The sequence below is a fragment of the Dreissena polymorpha genome, chromosome 4 (genome assembly GCF_020536995.1).
Source record: "Dreissena polymorpha isolate Duluth1 chromosome 4, UMN_Dpol_1.0, whole genome shotgun sequence".
NCBI lineage: Eukaryota > Metazoa > Mollusca > Bivalvia > Myida > Dreissenidae > Dreissena > Dreissena polymorpha.
In genome coordinates, this window is record NC_068358.1 from 110,738,711 (window position 1) to 110,755,364 (window position 16,654).

Consider the following 16,654-nt stretch of genomic DNA (forward strand, 5'->3'; position numbering starts at 1 on the left):
GTAAATTTGTTTCAGATAATATTGCCAATAGGTCTGGGCGCCATGGAAACTTTACTTTTAAATATAAAATATATTTCGGGCGTTATTTGATCGTGGATTTTGAATTTTCATATTGTTTTGTTTTCGATTTCATATAGTAAGTAAAAACGTGTTTTGTTTGGTGTTCCGAACGACAACAAAGCGGCTAATCTCATCATGGTTATGTATTTTCGATTTTAATAAAGGATATGGGTTAATGAACACTAATTAAAGAAGCCATTAATACATCGATCATCTTACGTATATCAACAAGCTTTCTGACGAGAAAAGGGTTTCTGAAAAAGGGCCACGATATCAAAGATCCATTGTATAAAAATAATGTTTTTTTCTCATATCGTGTTGAAGAATGTTGATATATCACATTTGCTATTACGAATTTTTGGACTAACACTTGTAACACAAACAAAAGTCCAATAGTGACACAGGTATTTATTTTTTGGAATTCAGTGTATCATTTAACAGAGATGGAAAACAATGATATATAATAAATATATCGCATTCTTATGAAACACAAATATCACAGAGTGGTATATCACAGAATATAAATAAACATGTATTAGTTATGGAATACGAAAACAAAATACATATTTGTTAGCCAATGGCGTAACAGAAATACAAAAATGACACATTTGTTTTTCTACATGGGCATTAGTTATCTTCAAAATATGTCATATTCATGTTCTGTTATTGTGTTTGGGAGTTAATATATTAGTAATTGAAGGCATAGAGTAACAGTTTGAGGCCTGAATTAAGGTCCTTTCTCAAACGATCAATTTAACACAGAACATTTTTAATTGTATCAACAGTGCCTTTCTTTTAATTTTTTTATTTATAAACACCCCTGAGGAAAAGGTTTACCACAGTTTACATAATTTTAAAATATTTTTTGTTAAATTTATAAAATGTTTAAAGATTAAACATCAAATGCTAATCTTTACGTACATTCATGAAGCCCGATTTTCCCAGAGCGCCAATCCTTTCACAGTTTCAATTGGTCATTTGAGCCGTGCTCTGCGAATAAGGGGCTTAATTCATGTGCGTAAAGCGTCGTCCCAGATTAGCCTGTGCAGTATGCACAGGCTAATCAGGGACGACACTTTCCGCTTTTATGATATTTTTCGTTTCAAGAAAGTCTATTCTTAGCAAAAAACTAGATAAGGAGGAAAGTGTCGTCCCTGATTAGCCTGTGAGGACAGCACAGGCTAATCTAGGACGACACTTTACGCACATGCATTAAACCCCATTTTCACAGAGCGAGGCTCATTTTATCGTGAACATTACTAAATAAACTGAAGAAAAAAAACATTAATACATACATAATGCATACAGTTATCACATTTATAGAATATCAATTAGCATACATATATGAAATACTACACGATATCATGACACAGAATGGAGTCATTCTAATGATGACGCATTAATTTTAAATCAAAACATCTCCTTACCTATGCAGTCTTGAAAAAAGCGCTTGCAAGCGACCGGAAAGGGAAACATTACCGTTCGAAACTACTTTTTTTGTAATCTTAAAAGTAGAGTGTGTATTTCAAAATGCAGCATATCAACGATTTAAGCCGAATATCGTCGAATTGAATTTGATGCAATTTAAACAACGTCAGTTTAAATGCGTTATTGATGTATAATTGAGAAACGTTCGTTTGTATGAATGTCTTTTAACATCTTGTGTTTTGAAGTCATTGTTTGGTACTGTGGGTGTGGGGAGGGGGGGGGGGGCTTTTTTATAATATGATGTGTATATTAGTGTTAAATGACTCTTAGCAACATGAGTCTTATAAATTACCTTTATAGCATTTGTGAGTGGCCCTGAAAATACAACATGGGCTACCGACCTTTTCGGCGGCTATGCTAATGAACCGTTTATTTCCAAGAAAATATAGCTTCATGAATTGCCTATGAAGTAAAAATAAATAAATAACTGTCGATGACACGTCCGAACCTTAAATATAATGGTTGTATTTGACAGTATATTGATTAAATAAATAACTTATCTAAAATCAAACAAATTACATGTTTATTTAATCTCATGAAAAGCGTACCATGGGGTTTCGGAAGCTGAATAAATGTCAACTATCCCTTGACCTTTGTGGACTTCTTAACGGGTGTCACTTGAGATGTTCCGTTAGCTTGTTTTGAGACAGTTTTGGTATTGTCTGTTGTTTGGGGTTGTTGTTTGTTGGCTTTGGGTGGTTCTTGTTTATTGGCTTTAGGTGGTTCTTGTTTGGTGGCCTTTGCGTCATTGGCATCTTTTGCACTCGTTTGCTTAGCATTATTTGTTTGCTGTTGTTGCTTCGTGTTTTGTTGTTGTTTGGCGTTCTTCGCATCATTTCCGGGGTCGGCGGGCTTGTTTTTTGTGCTGGGGACGGTTTGCTGACCACCGGGTTTCACAGCCGGCTGACCTTTGGCCCCGGTATTAGTGGGGTTGGCTTTAGGTGGCTCTTGTTTGTTGGCCTTTGTGTTATTGGTATCCTTTGCGCTCGGTTGCTTAGCATTTGTTTGCTGTTGTTGCTTCGTGTTCTGTTGTTGTTTGGCGTTCTTTGTATCATTTACGGGGCCAGCGGGTTTGGTGTTTGTGATTGGGGTGGCGGGCTGACCAGCGGGCTTCCCAGGTGGCTGACCTTTAGCCCCGGAGTTGGTCAGTTTCTTAGGAGACGAGTCCACACCCTTCTGTTTGCCGCCTTCGTACTTGCCAACCATGCGTGATGCCTAAAAATGCGAGATTTGTCTTATAAGTTATTTGCTTTAAATGATATTATGCCATGGGTCCAATCAAAGCAGTTATTGGACCAGTTTTTACTATGATATCACTGATAAAGTTAAAAAAAATAAGTGTCTTTATTTGACACAGTGATAAAATCATATGGCTGCATTGTCATATGAAGTATATTTGACAAACAAATAGGCAACTCAGATCTCTATTTTGCAACTGGTCAATGCAGATTTATTTTCGATGCTTGTGTGAGGTCTCATGTTGGCGAGGAACACATTTTATCATTTTATAAACGTCAAACAAAACATTGATTTTTATATTTGAACCCTCACTGCTACCTACAAAACATACTGTTTAACACAACATGAAATGCAATCAACGACGACATTCATTTATTAATTGCGTAATAAACCAGCAGGTATATTCTTTAATAATTCATTTATGAACATTTGATGAAATGCGATCAGGAAATAGAAGAATGTGAATTATTTTTTATATTTATATTTCATATTGAAACCGCATTAGCTAAGATACAACACTAACAATACCAAAGAAAAATCAATTGAGACGTATGAATATTAAATATTCCATCTTAAGGTTTTAATACGCTGAAAAAGCCGTGATGTAAATAAACATCACAGAAATCACTCACAATATCAAACAACAAAGCGTTAAAACTTATGAATATTTAATAGTGCGTCAATAAGTAATTAAAAGGCAATCGTTATATTAAATACTTCGACGTTTATATAAAACAAACCATGCGTACAGTTTTATCAGCTACGTGGGTGTACACGTTTCCTAAAAGCGATCTTACCCATACATAGAAGGCGGCGGCGCCATTACTTCCGGCTCGCACCTCGTCCAGTGTGTACTGTCCGAGATAGTTCCGGGCGCGCAAGCCCGTGACGTTATCGATCTTTTTCGTATCCGCCGCCGCCACCTCCCGTAGCAGGCTGTTGGCGCCGTAGCGGCCCATCAACGCCGTGATTTCCGTCCAGTCCTGAAAACGGTAGCAGCCATTAGCCTTCCTGATGTAAATATTGTAATCAAGTGAAATGTAATCTTGGACATATAAGTCTGGTTAGGTACAAAATTGTTCAATTCATTTCATTCTTTTGTTTCAATACGTTTACGGGCTGCAATTATTCAGTAACAATAAGTATAGCTTGGTTGTTAAAATAATCCCTGTTTTGAGCAAAAATTCACACTTAAATAATAGCAACAGTTTATTACATGTATATACCTAAATACGTCGTTGTAGTGAATAACATGTTTAACTATTGTTTTTAAGGTAAAGCAGACCTCACAAAACAGGGAATAACATATCCGTGTATTTTACGTTTTTCTTGTAATAATGTTGCACTTGAACATAGATTTTAAACATGTTAAGGGGAAACAAAAGCAATCAATAATAATTGTAAAAACGCGAAAAGCTAGATGAAAAAACAGCGCACTGCTGCTGACGTTATAATAAAACCTAGCCTAAACGTAATGCACTTGAACATAGATTTTAAACATGTTAAGGGGAAACAAAAGCAATCAATAATAATTGTAAAAACGCGAAAAGCTAGATGAAAAAACAGCGCACTGCTGCTGACGTTATAATAAAACCTAGCCTAAACGTAATGGATATGCATACGTGAACCATTCACTATAGTTCTATTTAAAGAAAGAATACCTAAAACTGTACTATCGTTTTATAAAAGTTAAATGAAATACAACATTTGCAAATGCATTTACTTTGTGAGGCAAAGAGAATAACGTGATACTTTAACCCTTTGCATGCTGGGAAATTTGTCGTCTGCTAAAATGTCGTCTGCTGAATTTCTAAAATTAGCATTTTCTTCGATTTTTTTCAAAGAATACTATCAGAATAGCAAACAGTTTGGATCACAGAACGTGGCGTCTCATCTGGATCCAAACTGTTTGCAAAGGCCTTCAAAATTCGGTTCCAGCACTGAAAGAGTTAATATAATTCGTGAAACATATTCACAGACTTCAACAGAAATTATTCACATGTATTTTCATGTTACGGTATTTCAATAATTGCAATTATCAAATAACTGTGGCAAATAAGAACACTCTTTGGTAAAGAAAATATCAAAAGGCACGCGGTACAGTTAAACGGATCTAATTCAAAAGATCAGAAAATAGTGTATATAATGATAGTAATCTAGCAATCTAAAGCAACAACAAGGTAGCGCTACTGTAAATGCAAACGCTATAGTAACATATCTTTCTTACCCTCTTAGCATCGGGTAGAACAAGAAAAAATATATATTGTCAAATAAACGAACACACACTATCATGTAAAGGGTCGTAATCTAGAAATATTTAAATTGTTTTTCCTTTTTATCTTACATATTTAAAGGATGCGATAAGTTTGCGAATTAAAATTAAGTAAAACATAAACTTAGTAGATTTGCTTCCAGTGTGCAACTTATACACGTATAGGCCGCGTTTAGTGAAAACTGGACTTAGTGCGTGCGCACAAAGTGTAGTTCTAGATAAACCTTTGCAATTTGCACATACTAATCAGTGACAACTCTTTCCTCATAGACTGTGAAGAATATAACTCCTTTCAACGAAACATTCCATAAAAGCGGGATGTGTCGTCCCTGATTATCCTTTTCGGACTAATCGGGGATGACACTTTGCGCACATGTATTATGCCCACTTAGAATGCAGCATGTACAAAATGCACCCTTCTTAATTTACTTCATAATTCTGCCCTTACCAGCAAATGATCCTCAGGGTACCCCAGTATCATGTACACCGCCACCATTGTCTGGTGCACGCCTGGGGGCGGGTGGTTATAGCTGCGAATCTCTGATACGGTGGCCTGCTCAAGATCGCTTATGTCGTGGCGGAATCTGCAATGAGCGGTAAATAGGCATAACAGGCGGTGAATTTTTAATGATTATTGATAAGCGGATCCATTGGTAAGTGGTAAGACGTAAATGCCTAAACAAAGGGGTCGCTGGCTCGATCCCCCGCTCAACCCTAACTCGTCTGTCACATAAGGGATTAAACCGAGGCGAAGTGTACAAGCCGCTCCCTGTCGGCAATAAACAATCGAGGGTCGCTTTTTGAATGGGGCTTTCCCGCATCTCGCAGTATCCTCTGTAACCAAACTAACAAGTTTTCTGGCCTTATCCGAAATTCCCGGTGTAATCGATTAAAATTTACTTCAAATATGACAATAAATTAATATACTTATGTTAACGATCTTGATAAAAGAGTATTGTTAATAATAAGTCAAACATGAAGATAAACAGAAATCTTTATCAATGCGTTTAATACATCCAAAAGTGCTCATATTGAATATTTTGGTAATTTTAATCTGTGCAAAGATTCAAATGAAGTATGTGAATTGTGTTCGATTTAAACTTTAAGAATTACGTTCAAAGACAAGGGAAATCACTCATGGGTCAGAACAATTTTGAAAAGATTAAAATTGTCCTTTAGATAGTGATAAAATGCGGGCATAATCTCAGAAATGTGCTAATGGGCTTCACCGTTAACTTATCAGAACACATGTATAATATGTATGCGTAATATGTACAGATCAAACGTGCTGGGTTTAATACGTTTGTTTAAACTAGATTATGCATTACTATTTTGTTAAACCTCAATAGTTCTTCCCATTAAGCGAACTTACGAAGATCTGATACGAAACATGATGCACACGCAAGGAAGCTTGATGAAGGGTAATACAATGTCAGACCTGTCCGCACGTTCTCGAACTTACGTACGTGGGCGTATTTCCGTCCGTCGTTAAAAATGTCTTTCATTAGAACAGATGCCGTTTAAACGACTTAACATATTTTAGCCTTACTCTTGGAATACGGGGCTGAACGAATGTGCGTAAAGTATCGTCCCAGATTAGCATGTGCAATTCGTACAAGCCAATCAGGGACGACACTTTGCGCTTTTATATTATTTTCGTTTAAAGCAAAAATCCAGTTTAGGCGGAAAGTGTCGTCCCTGATTAGTCCATTCGGACTGCAAGGCTAATCTGAGACGACACTTTACGCACACACATTTAGACCCGTTTTCCAGAGCGAGGCTCAACAAATATATTCGGTTTATAGGGGCTTTACCGCCTTGCATAAACTCACGTGTCGAGCTCGTTCTGGTGCTGTTTCAGGTAGTAGGCTCGATCAAGGTAAGGCTTCAGCTGCCGCTTGTACGGCGAGGCCTCCACGCGCTGTATCGCCTTCTCCAGGACCACCGGGTGACGCCGCATGCAGGCGTCCCGGATTTCTGTCCAATTAAAGAATAAGCATTCACATTACCGGACTGGGATTTTGTTAGTACGTTATACCAGTAAAATTACTTGTGGCAAATAATGTAAGTACGAAGCAGAATAGAAACAACACATTCTATAAAATTGTGTTTGCTTGGAAGTGACATCCGAAGTATTTTTCTTTGCGTAAGTACGTGAAGGTCTTTAGTGCTCATGTGATCTTCACGGGGCAGGTTATCATGTCATCTTACGCCACAGTCCGTTATTCTACATTTTACGGTAATATTTCTCTCTTAACAGTTCACTAATATTTCGTATGTTAACAAGAGCAACGTGAGAAAAAATAAACTGGTACAAAATACATGATAAATCAAAAACAGCGTTGAAATCATTTTCAAACTGTATTGGTGGGTCTTTGTACTACTATATAAACCTGGTACAAAGATTCTGGACCGACTTTTGAATATACGTCTTTTGCATTTGAAACAATTTCCATACTGTGGATATCATTTTCCAATGCAATGTAATATGTATCCGCAATAAAATCTTACGAATACTCTATGCCGGTGTTATCAAGACTTGCTTGATTTAAGCCACTTTATTAACATATATTTTAACATATTTATTTAGCTCGAATACATCGAAATCGAATGGCTGATTGAGACGCTCGAGTCCGTTGCCTGGGTAGAACCAGTACTGGGTGTCTTAATAAAACCTTGAACATGCTGTCATAGAGGGGATCGATTACATGACCTCCTCAGGACAATAGGCGATCGCCATATCCACGCTATCATAGCCATTTCATTACGATACCTTTTCTGATTAGCAGGAACTCCATCCGGCGCTGAGCGTCACTAAAGTCGCCGCCGTCCTCGAGGTGGTTGTTCACGAAGATCTCCATGCATTTCTCAAGCGGCTCAATTTCGCCACCGGCGGTCGCCTCTCGTAGATTCTCGCGTATGCGTTTCTTAGGAAAAAAATGTGATACCAATATTTTTTGTTTTACAGTGCTTACCTTGTGTGCGTGGTAGCTACAAAACAAAGTTCATTTATCATATAAACTGTCTTAACGTTTCAATAGATTTTTCGTAACAATTACCATTTTAAACTTTTCATATATAAAGGCATGTTTATAGACTAACATAATTATTTTAAAATTGTTCGCAATGCACGTCAATTGCCTCATTTAGATGTCATCTAATTCGTGTTTCAATAGACGCTCTTGATCTCATTACATATTCCTCGATAAATAACATTTAGCTCTATTAGATTTTCACTTCTTAACACAAGCGACTATGACTTTTGCTTCGTTTATCTTTTCTTGCACACGTTTATAAATCACGAGGGAAATAATGACATCTGAATCACTCTGAATCACTTAATGACATGAACTTCCGTAGATTTTCTCTTATGCTTTACAGACGAATGTGAGCTAGTTTGTCCTTAGGTTCTTAAAAATAAATATTGACATTTGCCTTTCTCATATTCTTCCGTGTGCGTTTCAATGAAAACAAGAGCTAGCTCGTACATGCGCCCTGTATTTTCAGTTTCCTGATTATCGCATTACATTTCTAAAGAAACAAATGCATTTCATGTAAGCTTTCTCACTAAGATTTCCTCGTATGCGCTTCTATAAAAGCCAATCCAATGATTGCACATCCTGGCTTGTATTCACAAGTATACGTTTCTATAGACACCAGTACTTAGTTACTTTCTTACTTTAGGTTCTCGCGTATGTATTCAATAGAAATACATTTTTCTTGTCGTGGGTTCGCACGAATGCGTCTCGTGATGAAATATGTCATAATTACAGTTTTTAGACGCAGGTTCACAATACAAAGAAATGCATAGATGAATGTTACCTTACTTAAGTTTTCTTGCGTTCGTTATAATAAAAACACATGCATATGTGATAGTTCCATAGAGCTCATGCGTTTTAATTGTTACGTGTTCTTTAAAATAAATATGTGTGAAAAGTATAAAAAGCATTTTAACAACGAGACAAAACCATAAACGATATAAATAAAATCTGAAAGCACTACACTTCTCCAGTGAGACCAAAATCAATGGCTTTAAACGAGTACCCGCAGAGTCCAGTCCGTGGTTATCTCACCTTGTATCCCTTTTCATCCACGGGCGCTTGGCTCTTCTTTCGTGGAGTCTGGCCAGTCTGGTTACCTCCCCCTCCCCCACCCCCGCTCTTCTGTGACTTGCTTGTCTGAAATGACAGTATCTTTGTGTAGAGAACAAATCGAAGAACTCGAGTACGGTGCGCAAGAGTGTCGTGGTACGTTGACTTAAACTGGTATTAATATAAGTATTGACCCTTAACTGTGTGGTAGTTTTGGAGGTGACTGAGTTGGTGGCTGTTGTTATTGCGGTGGTGCTTGTGATGTTGCTGGAGGCGGCGATTGTGGCGGCGTTGGTAGATGTGGTGGCGGTGGCGATGGTGTTGATGTGTGTCTTCTTTTTTCTTTGTCGCATTTGACGTCATATTTAATGTAGTAATGGTTAACATCGTTGACGAGGTAGGCCCAATGAATGCGATAGTAATATAACACTTTCTGACAAAGAGGTGTATGAGGAAAATGATAAATGAACTATAAAAAGTTCACTTGTGGAATGTTTTCACCCGAATCGCTTATCTTATATAATACAGTTTATTTTAGTTACAATGGCGGTGATAATTCAAGTAATCATAATAACAAATTAAATAAAAGTATACAATACAATGAAACATTGCTGAGACACGGGCGCGCCTGGGCTAAATTTAATGTTTTTACTGTCTATATTTAAACGAATATACATGTATATCACCTTATATGAACAAAGAATGTTAATATTTATGAAAGGTGGTTTTATTTTTATGAAATACAACACTTCGAGAAATCAATCATTTTAGGACTTGTGTTGTAACCTTACACTTTTGTGCATTGTTAGATAAAATATTTGAGGATCATTGATTACAATGTTGATTTGCGTCACTAAATGAAACGGTTATAGCGTACGTTCGTAATATTTCTTAAAATTCATTACTAAATAATGAAGAGCTACATAAATTAATCACACTCGTTTTCGTTAATGTAATTGTAATGCGGTTATATAATATTCATAGCGTATATGATTAGACAGGGGTAGAATAGCAATGTGTATTTATTGATAGAGAATGAATGCGAATAAATTATTTTAATGTGCATGTTATATAATACAATGGCGTGTCATACATGTTGGTTAGGTACTTTATGCAAATATTGTGCAAATAGATGCCGTTGATATACGTACACGGCAACAACAGTAAAAATGAGCGATGGTGCGAGAGTAAAATTGTGAGGTGTACAAAATCACTTGCATCTACTACGAAAAAAAGATGGAAAGTATTGTGCAAATAATTTAAAAGAAGTTGTCATTCACGGACGTTGAGCACGGAAACAGCTTTAAGCAAACAAGCAGGGGATTATTTTATCTATTCGTATAAATAACTGGCACAACATGTTATCATTAAGCCCATTTAAGAACAAATTGATACAAAGATAAACAACTAACCGCGTAATTAAAATTAATCAAGTTTTCGGATCAATCTCATTCAGATAAATATTCATTTCAAAAGCACGTTCTACAAGCATTTTGGGTGGTTTTAAAATATACACAATGTTATAAGTTTAAACAAAAAGTCTAGTTAGGTTTCTTGCTGTGGTCTTCATCGAATACATGTATTCTCGAGACCATCGAAACCTTAACATCGATTAGAATCCCCTAAGCTTACGATGAACCTGTAACTTCGATTTTCGTATTTCGAAAATAGCACATCAATGAACTGTTCTGTATGATATTTAACATGTTCATATCAAATTAAGAAGCCATTTCAATCAAATCAAATTTCGCCCGTCTATTAACTGATATACAAAGGCCAAAAGGTTTTTGTGTACTGGAATGTTACTGGAATAAAGATATGGACACAGAAATGTTCCAATGTTATTAAAAATGAACGACAACTAATCAACGATTGCATAAAGCATAAAATAAGTTTTGAATGTATCTTACTACGGCAATAAATATGCAAATCAGAATAAGATAGCTACAAATTAAATAAGATGGCTATACTATCGATTGGTTAGCTGGCAGCGCATTAATAAATCCTGCATCTGAGTTCAAGCGATAGGCTAATGTAAAAAATAGTTTAGTTTTTTTAATAAATCTTATTTCTAAATCTAATGAAAAACGCGTTCAAGTTTTGATAAAAAAATTATTTATTCATTAATGACATACACAATTCGTGTAAGCGATATTGTATATTGTCTTGTGTCGGTAAATAAATGCAATGTCCATGTATCATGAAATCTGAAAGTCATGCGCTGACAGCCAAACGTATATTAAAACCACACTTAATCGACTTTTATTTAAAAATCTAAGTGAAGGAAGACCTCCTGCGTATTGCCTATATTGTAAACTGTATCAAGACCATTATATAATTGAATGAATACAGTCGAAAACTGAACACAAAATCACCTATATTATAGCTTTTGATGATTGAAAATCCGCAGATCAGCAGTATTATTGCATTGCTGATTTGTTTTTATTGAGTAGGACATACACGCTTGGATTGATGTATTCGGAATATTAATTAAAGTTTGGTCTATTCAAAAAAACTGGCGTTCATGTTTATCAAACCATCAATGAAATATTTTGCTCGATATGTTTCAATGGCAATTAAGTATATTTCTAATTAAGTTAATTCTCAGCTCAGATAATATTTTACCTACAAATGCACGTGTTAATACGTAATAACTGTCATTTTCATCGACGGTTTGCTAAAACATAGTCGAATACACGATATAGAATAACACGAATAAATGAAGCTGTAATAAAAGCAGTTATTAAATTTTTCGCTTTCCACTCACCTTACCAGAGGGTTGATTGGTGTTCATGTCATCATTCTTAGAAAATAATGAAAGCAAACAAACAACAGAAATGTATTTAATATGCAACTAGCATAGAGCTCCTAAAATGCAACTGACATACAGTAGGCCTTATGATGAGATGTATTACTGTTGCTAAGTATCAACAAAATCAATCAAAGGATTTAATCATGACGCTTAAGTTCCAACCAATGAGCGCATCAAGCGAAAATTGGTCTTAAGCCATATTCGGCCAGCGTAGCTCCAGACCAGCCCACGCAATACTGCAGGCTGTTCAGGAGCTTCTCTGTCTGCTAATTAGATGAAACAAAATCATGCGTGATGTTACAGCTGGTATGGTAGCTCCTGACCAGACTGCACTTATAAGCAGGCTGGTCTGAAGCTACGCTGGCCGCATATGGCATAAGTGCCATTTTTGCATTAAGCGATTCAAACAACTATTCCGTGAATCTGCTTAGCAATTGAATCATTGAATGACAAAAATGTTTGAATGTGATTATGTTATTTACTGATACAGGAAAATTGGACTATATATTTTACAAATTATTGTTATTCTTTATATCAGTGAAAAATATTTACCAATTAAAGACAAGACTTTTGATTATATTCTTTATTGTCATACCCTATTTTGGTCAACAACAATCCCTAAACTTTAAAATTTGAGATCCAAGTTTCACACAAATTGTGAAGAATAGAATGTATGAAAAATAGTTTCTTTCAAATCTGCACATGCATTCCAGAACAGGAAAAGAAAAACCAATACCAAACGAACTGGTAACTTACAGGTGCCCTGCGAGGAGTTGTGGCGGACGTCTTGGACCCTCCGCAACCCATCTGAGATTCCTGGGCGGCGTATGCGAAGTAAAAGACCTGAAGTTTTCTCCTGCCACGCGCTCGGGTCCCTTACAATTTACGTGTCATTGCTGGCGTGTTGCAAGTCCGTAATGAAAAGGCATTTTGAGGTAAGACGAGCCTAAATAATGCCAAGATACTGCATGTGTTATGCATGGTCTTACTACATATTTAATTTCAGAATTATTTTCTTTTTGTACAAAAAAATACTTTGTTATCAATTAAAAATCTAAAATAAAAGGCTTGCGTGAGTTACAAAATTAATGAATACATTTGATGAAATTTACTTATCATCAAGGTAAGTGTCTAGTAAGTGTCAGTCTGAAAAAGTACAGCGTGACTTTAATTTTTCCTAAGGCTGCTTGTTAGAGGAGTTCAAGAAGTGTAATCAAATGTTAAAAGCATGTTTGGTTAAAATAAAAAATAAAAAATCAGTTTGCATTGGATAAACGATAAACAAATATTATTTGTCAGAATTGAAAGTTTACAGACACAAGTTGTTTTAAAGGAGCAAGTGCAAGATCAGCATTATAAAATATGAGTCTTGTTCTGAGAAAATTGGGCTTAATGCATGTGCGTAAAGTGTCGTCCCACAGGCTAATCAGGGACGACACTTTCCGCTTTTATGGTATTTTTAGTTTCAAGGAAGTCCCTCCTTGCCGAAAATCTAGTTTAGGCGGAAAGTGTCGTCACTGATTAGCCTGTGCGGACTGCACAGACTAATCTAGGATGACACTTTACGCATATGCATTATGCCCAGTTTTCTCAGAACGCGGCTCATATGATTAAATGAAATAACGAAATGGGTTGATTAATGTCATTCAATGTTTAGAGTAGTGTCTGAGGGTTTCGCTTGGACACTTTTAAATGTTTAAGTAAATCGCACACTATCAAACACCTGTTACATTTATTACAATCCCATTTAATGTGTTTTGTTACTTATTCGCGATTGCCCGTACACATTAACTTGAATTTTCAAGCCATTAATCATTTGCATCTCAGATATATCTTGATGCAAATAACCAATCGATTTCGGAACTTATCGATACATCAAGACCACGGCGAACTTATTTTGAAAAATCGCCGTTTCAGTGTATAGTGTATGCGTATATCGGCATGATACACACACGTTGGTGCGATGTCGTTTGTAAGCGTTAAAATGACAGACGTGTTCACGGAACAAATTTACATACGGAACATACATTTACAAGATTTATTTAAGTTATCCGAGTGTACAACTTTTAAACCCATATTTAAAATAACTCTCTGAACAAGTACCTTTAAAAGAATATTGTCACTAATGACTATTACACATCAATACTAGTGTCCATCACTACCTCAGCCCCTCTCTATCTAACATACACGTTTCATATTCAATCAATTAAAGCCGCGCTTTGGGAAAACTGGGCTTAATGCATGTGCGTTAGGTGTCGTCCCAGATTAGCCTCCCGCTTTTATGGAATGTTTCGTTTAAAGGTAGTCTCTTCTAATCGAAAATCTTGAGTAGGCGAAAATGTCGTCGGACTGCACGTGCTAATCCGGGATAACACGCACACGCATTAACCCTTTCAGTGCTGGAACCGAATTTTGAAGGCCTTTGCAAACAGTTTGGATCCAGATGAGACGCCACAGAACGTGGCGTCTCATCAGGATCCAAACTGTTTGCTATTCTGATAGTATTCTTTGAAAAAAAAATGAAGAAAATGCTAATTTTATCAATTCTGCAGACGACATTTTAGCAGACGACAAATTTCCCAGCATGCAAAGGGTTAAGCTCGGTTTTACCAGAGCGATGCTCAAGGTAATCAATACGAGATAATAAGATTTCATCTATGAAAGAGTCAACTTCAATTGCATTACTTGATGTTCTTTTCATCGGGATGATGAATACATTTTACAACAGGATTGAATCTTTAACACCAAACACACAATACAGCGACACAGATCGCTCAGAAAAATGACAAAAAGACCGTGGCTATACAGCTTTATAGGCGGTGAATGGCTTTTTGTGCGACGTTTTAACTTGTTTACATACTCTAACCTCACTGTCAACAAATAAAGAAAGCTATCAGTGAATTGGCATTAATTTTAAACAATGGAACAAATATTCCGGCAATATGTCGATACAAAAGTAAACGTACAGCTTCGACAACTGTAAATATAATTCATTGTAAGCTCCTGTAGAGATTATATTGGCATAATCAACAGTTCATTTGATTTCTGTAATTTGATTTTGTTCTTAAAATGACAAAACTCTCTCAATATGGCTAAAGTAACTTACTACTTAAAATACTTAAAATACTTTATAGTTAGATTAAGAGTATTGCATGGAGATCTTACAATATCATACACATAATTGTAAAATTAAATTACAAATAAACAAAGGTATAAAATATCTAGTATTTGTTTGGTTGCCAGATTTGTATATTCTCTTACAACTATTTATAACGCAATTATATATTAAATACGAAAAGCAAAGTCTTTGCAACAAGTTCGACTAAAACATATTTGTTTTACATTTCTTGTTTATTAACAAAAAACAGAATCGCAATTTCTATTATATAAAATTGTTGATTTTGCTCAACAGATAAGGGCTTACCGCATATGGAACTCTTAAACATATGTTTTTTTAAATCACATATGTTGTTTCCATTTTATCGAACATCTTTACAAGTTTTAGCTTAATTATATACGTGTTTATTTCTATAATGAATAGTATTATTTGCATATTGATTTTTTCAAGATTTCAGAGCTAAAAACTACTTCAATTTGACGTGTATGTTAATTATTTTTTCACTAGCATGTCCGCTTTACGATTTCTTTTCATGCATTCATGCAATTCAAAGAGACTTACCGATGTTATGATATTCAGCCGTTCACATTTAATAATAATCTCCATTCACTTACAGGACCTTACTTTCGAATGGCAATCTCATACAAAGTAACAAGGCTTTAAACCAAACAACTTTCGTGAATGAAATCCTGATCGGTATGAATGTCATGTATATCATTGTCAGTTAAATGGTGTACCTCTTTCATGTATAACATTGTCAGTTAAATGGTGTCCCTCTTTCATGCTTTTTTAAGAAAGTTACACCAATACAGCTGTATCATAGATACCAACAGCTTAAGATTTAACGAATAGGTTCTTATGCACAGAGGTGTTACTTTTTTCTATAATTATTTATATAAAATCAAAGAAAGTCGCCATAACAGCTGTTTAGACAAAATACTGTATCCAACAGTTACACAATCTCACTAAAGCACAGTCATCATCTGTGTACGCATGTCCACCTTGCTCGGGTAGAGAAGTGGTAATATGTACATGTGACGATAACTTTAAATTTAATACAAATGCACCATCTGGTGAAGTGTTATTTGTAGAAATTCAATATTTGTAAATCAAACGTTCATAAATGCATTCCGAAAATTAAAAATGAATGTTCTCCTACGTGACAATGTACATAACTCTACAACATGCTAGTTATCGTTAATACGTTTTTCTTTCATTTACAAAATTAATAAAATTTAAAACGCATGAATTCCCAAAACACTACTACAGAAAACCCGTATAAATATCGCATAGAGCAACTTTCAGAGCTACCGTCCGAAGCCAGTATCTCATTACATTTGATTGAAAAAAAACGTTCCATTAGATATCCCCATATGATTACTAAATTTATTGTGTTTTGCTTCATGTCAGATCATAAATCGAAATCAAACATCATTTAAAGAGAATAATTAAACGTGAGCACTTACTAGAGCAGCTATTCCATGAAGTAATAAATTCCATAAACAATAAACCTACAATAACTTCGCTTTTAACTACGGGAATCCACTTACCTTGGACAATAATCAAGTCCGAAT

The 16,654-nt window shown here is 35.6% G+C and overlaps 1 protein-coding gene across 1 annotated transcript in view; it reads right to left on the reverse strand.

Moving 5' to 3' along the window:
- Positions 1 to 1,184: 1,184 nt before the first annotated feature.
- Positions 1,185 to 16,654, reverse strand: part of LOC127880251 (uncharacterized) — a 15,506-nt gene continuing 36 nt past the window's right edge. Inside the window, exons 1-8 of the mRNA XM_052427568.1 lie at positions 16,631 to 16,654; positions 12,719 to 12,858; positions 9,133 to 9,237; positions 7,833 to 7,986; positions 6,892 to 7,036; positions 5,508 to 5,643; positions 3,585 to 3,770; positions 1,185 to 2,763 (exon numbers count right to left, since the gene is read on the reverse strand). The exon at positions 16,631 to 16,654 is cut by the window's right edge and continues 36 nt beyond it. Of these exons, the coding sequence (XP_052283528.1) occupies positions 2,128 to 2,763; positions 3,585 to 3,770; positions 5,508 to 5,643; positions 6,892 to 7,036; positions 7,833 to 7,986; positions 9,133 to 9,237; positions 12,719 to 12,769 (1,413 nt within the window). The 5' untranslated portion in view covers positions 12,770 to 12,858; positions 16,631 to 16,654 and the 3' untranslated portion in view covers positions 1,185 to 2,127. The remainder of the gene's footprint in view (positions 2,764 to 3,584; positions 3,771 to 5,507; positions 5,644 to 6,891; positions 7,037 to 7,832; positions 7,987 to 9,132; positions 9,238 to 12,718; positions 12,859 to 16,630) is intronic.